This window comes from Nicotiana sylvestris, chromosome 1 (assembly GCF_000393655.2).
Source record: "Nicotiana sylvestris chromosome 1, ASM39365v2, whole genome shotgun sequence".
NCBI lineage: Eukaryota > Viridiplantae > Streptophyta > Magnoliopsida > Solanales > Solanaceae > Nicotiana > Nicotiana sylvestris.
The window spans coordinates 82296551-82298814 of NC_091057.1; the positions used below are offsets into that span (position 1 = coordinate 82296551).

Genomic DNA, 2264 nt, shown 5'->3' on the forward strand with positions numbered 1-2264 from the left:
AGGTTACTATGCAATGAATTCAGCCCTCTTGACAATGCTTCTGCAGCCAATATGAATAATGTAGGTGATATTGGGTCACCTTGTTTCACCCCTCTTGTTGATTTAAAAAACCCATGATGCTGCCCATTAAGTAATACAGAATACCAGTTGTTTGAAACAATCCCATATACCAAACCAATAAACCTTTCACCAAAGCTCATCTTCCTCAACACTTAGTTAAGAACAACCATGACAGTCGATCATAAGCCTTATCCATGTCCAATTTAGTCACTACATTTGGCCCAACTTTAGTTCTCAACCTAATATCTGTAATGATCTCTTGAGTTAAGAGAACATTCTCTACAATACTCATTCCCTTTACAAAACCAGCTTGCTCTTCAGATATGAGATTTGGAAGCAATACTGCTAGTCTTTCATGCACAACTCTAGAAAACATCTTATTAACAAAATTTCTAAGGCTAATAAGTCTCATATCTGAGAAAGTAATCACTTCTTTCTTCTTTGGTAATAAGACCAGATTAGTATGCGTCACATATCTGGGCAGTTCACATCCATTAAAGAAGGCCTTCACCATGTCTACAATGTCATCACCAATTATATCCCAACAAAACTGAAAGAAGCATCCAGTAAAGCCATCAGGACCCCCTGCACTTTCACCATTTAATCCAAATACTGCATGTCTGACTTCCTCTTTCGTAGGTTGTTGAACTAACTCCAAGTTCTGGGCATTATTCACCAGTGTTGGAACATGATCAAGAATATCAAAAGATGTCGGAACTATTTCTTCATGGAACTGAGCTTGGAAAAACTCACTGCTTCATCAGCCATATCATTACTGTCCTCTAGCCAATTACCATCAAAGTTATGTACTCTTTTCAGTTGTAATCTTCTTCTTCTGCCATTGACTTGCGCGTGAAAGAATTTTGTATTCCTATCTCCATCTTGGAACCATGACATTCCAGACTTTTGCTTCTAAAATTCTTCCTCCAATGCAAGAAATCTAATCAGTTCTGTTTGCACTTTTTGTAACCTTTCTCTATTTTGATACGTAGGAAACCTCTCAAATTGAGCTTCATGAACTAGAACCACTTCCTCAAGAGTAGCAATTCTTTGGAAAATGCCATCATATGTAGCCCTACTCCATATTGATAATGCTTTCTTCAGTTTTTTAAGCTTGTGATTGAACACAAAGAATGGATCACCTACGAAGTCTGCCTTCCAATATTGTAACACCACATCCTTGAAAGTTGAGTGCTTACACCAAAAATTTAGAAACTTAAAAGTTTTCTTGATTGGGGCAGCATCAGGATTAAATTTCAATAGCATGGGACTATGATCAGAACCAATTTTGGACAGGTGAGTTACCTCTATGCTAGGCCATACGTGTTGCAGCTCTATATTGCCCAGACATCTATCCAGTCTCTTAAAAATACAGTCATCTTCGCCTCTCCTATTCCACCACATATAGATGCTACCTTTAAAGGCTGGATCACCGAGGTTACAAGTGCTAATGCAGTGCCTAAAGTCATTGATCTCATTCAAAGAAACAGGAAGCCCTCCAAATTTTTCTTCTTCATCCCATATGACATTGAAGTCCCCTCCCACAAGCCAAGGTAAGGACATATCACTAGCCAGATTGTACAAGCTGTCCCACAGCTCAATACGCTCTATGGAATCACATTTTGCATATACAAAGGTGACCATAAATGATAGCTGAGTATCCATATTTGTGAGCTTCAAAGTCAGTTGTTGTTCCAAATCATACACTATGTCAACTCCATGGTCATCATCCACAAATACCCAAATTTTGTTAGATACATTTGAAAAAGCCTGCAGCATTCCAATTCTCCTCCTATATCTTTCCAATTTCTTATTTTTTTTTGCTTTGGTTTCAAGCCTAATCAAATTGCAGATCCAGCACCTATATTAGGCTTAGTTGGAGGTAACACTCTACTAGGATTAGGACTGGTGATTTTTTGCACAGGTTGATCTCCAGTTATTGTATTCATCTGATGATTGACTACAGCTGCAACTTCACTTTGATCAGCTATAACTTCACTAGTCTTTCCACCTTTGTCATCTGCCTTGCTATGTTCTTTGTTGGCAAGAGCCATTAACACTTTGTTCCTCTTCCTCCTTTTCCTCATCTGTTGACTCTTCCTCACCACTGGCACCCTCATGTAATTCACCTTCCTCTGAATCCTCTTCAGTTTGTGCACTCCATAATTTCCCTCCACTAAGTTGTAGTCTTTCATTAACATTGG

General features: G+C 38.6%; 1 protein-coding gene across 1 annotated transcript; it reads right to left on the reverse strand.

Annotated features, from left to right (window-relative positions):
- Positions 1-205: 205 nt before the first annotated feature.
- Positions 206-1839, reverse strand: LOC104242893 (uncharacterized). Its single transcript, XM_009798006.1, has 2 exons — positions 1058-1839; positions 206-812 (listed from the first exon to the last, which is right to left on the reverse strand). The coding sequence occupies exons 1-2, from the start codon at positions 1837-1839 to the stop codon at positions 206-208; spliced, it is 1389 nt and encodes a 462-aa protein (XP_009796308.1).
- Between the last annotated feature and the right edge of the window lie 425 nt (positions 1840-2264).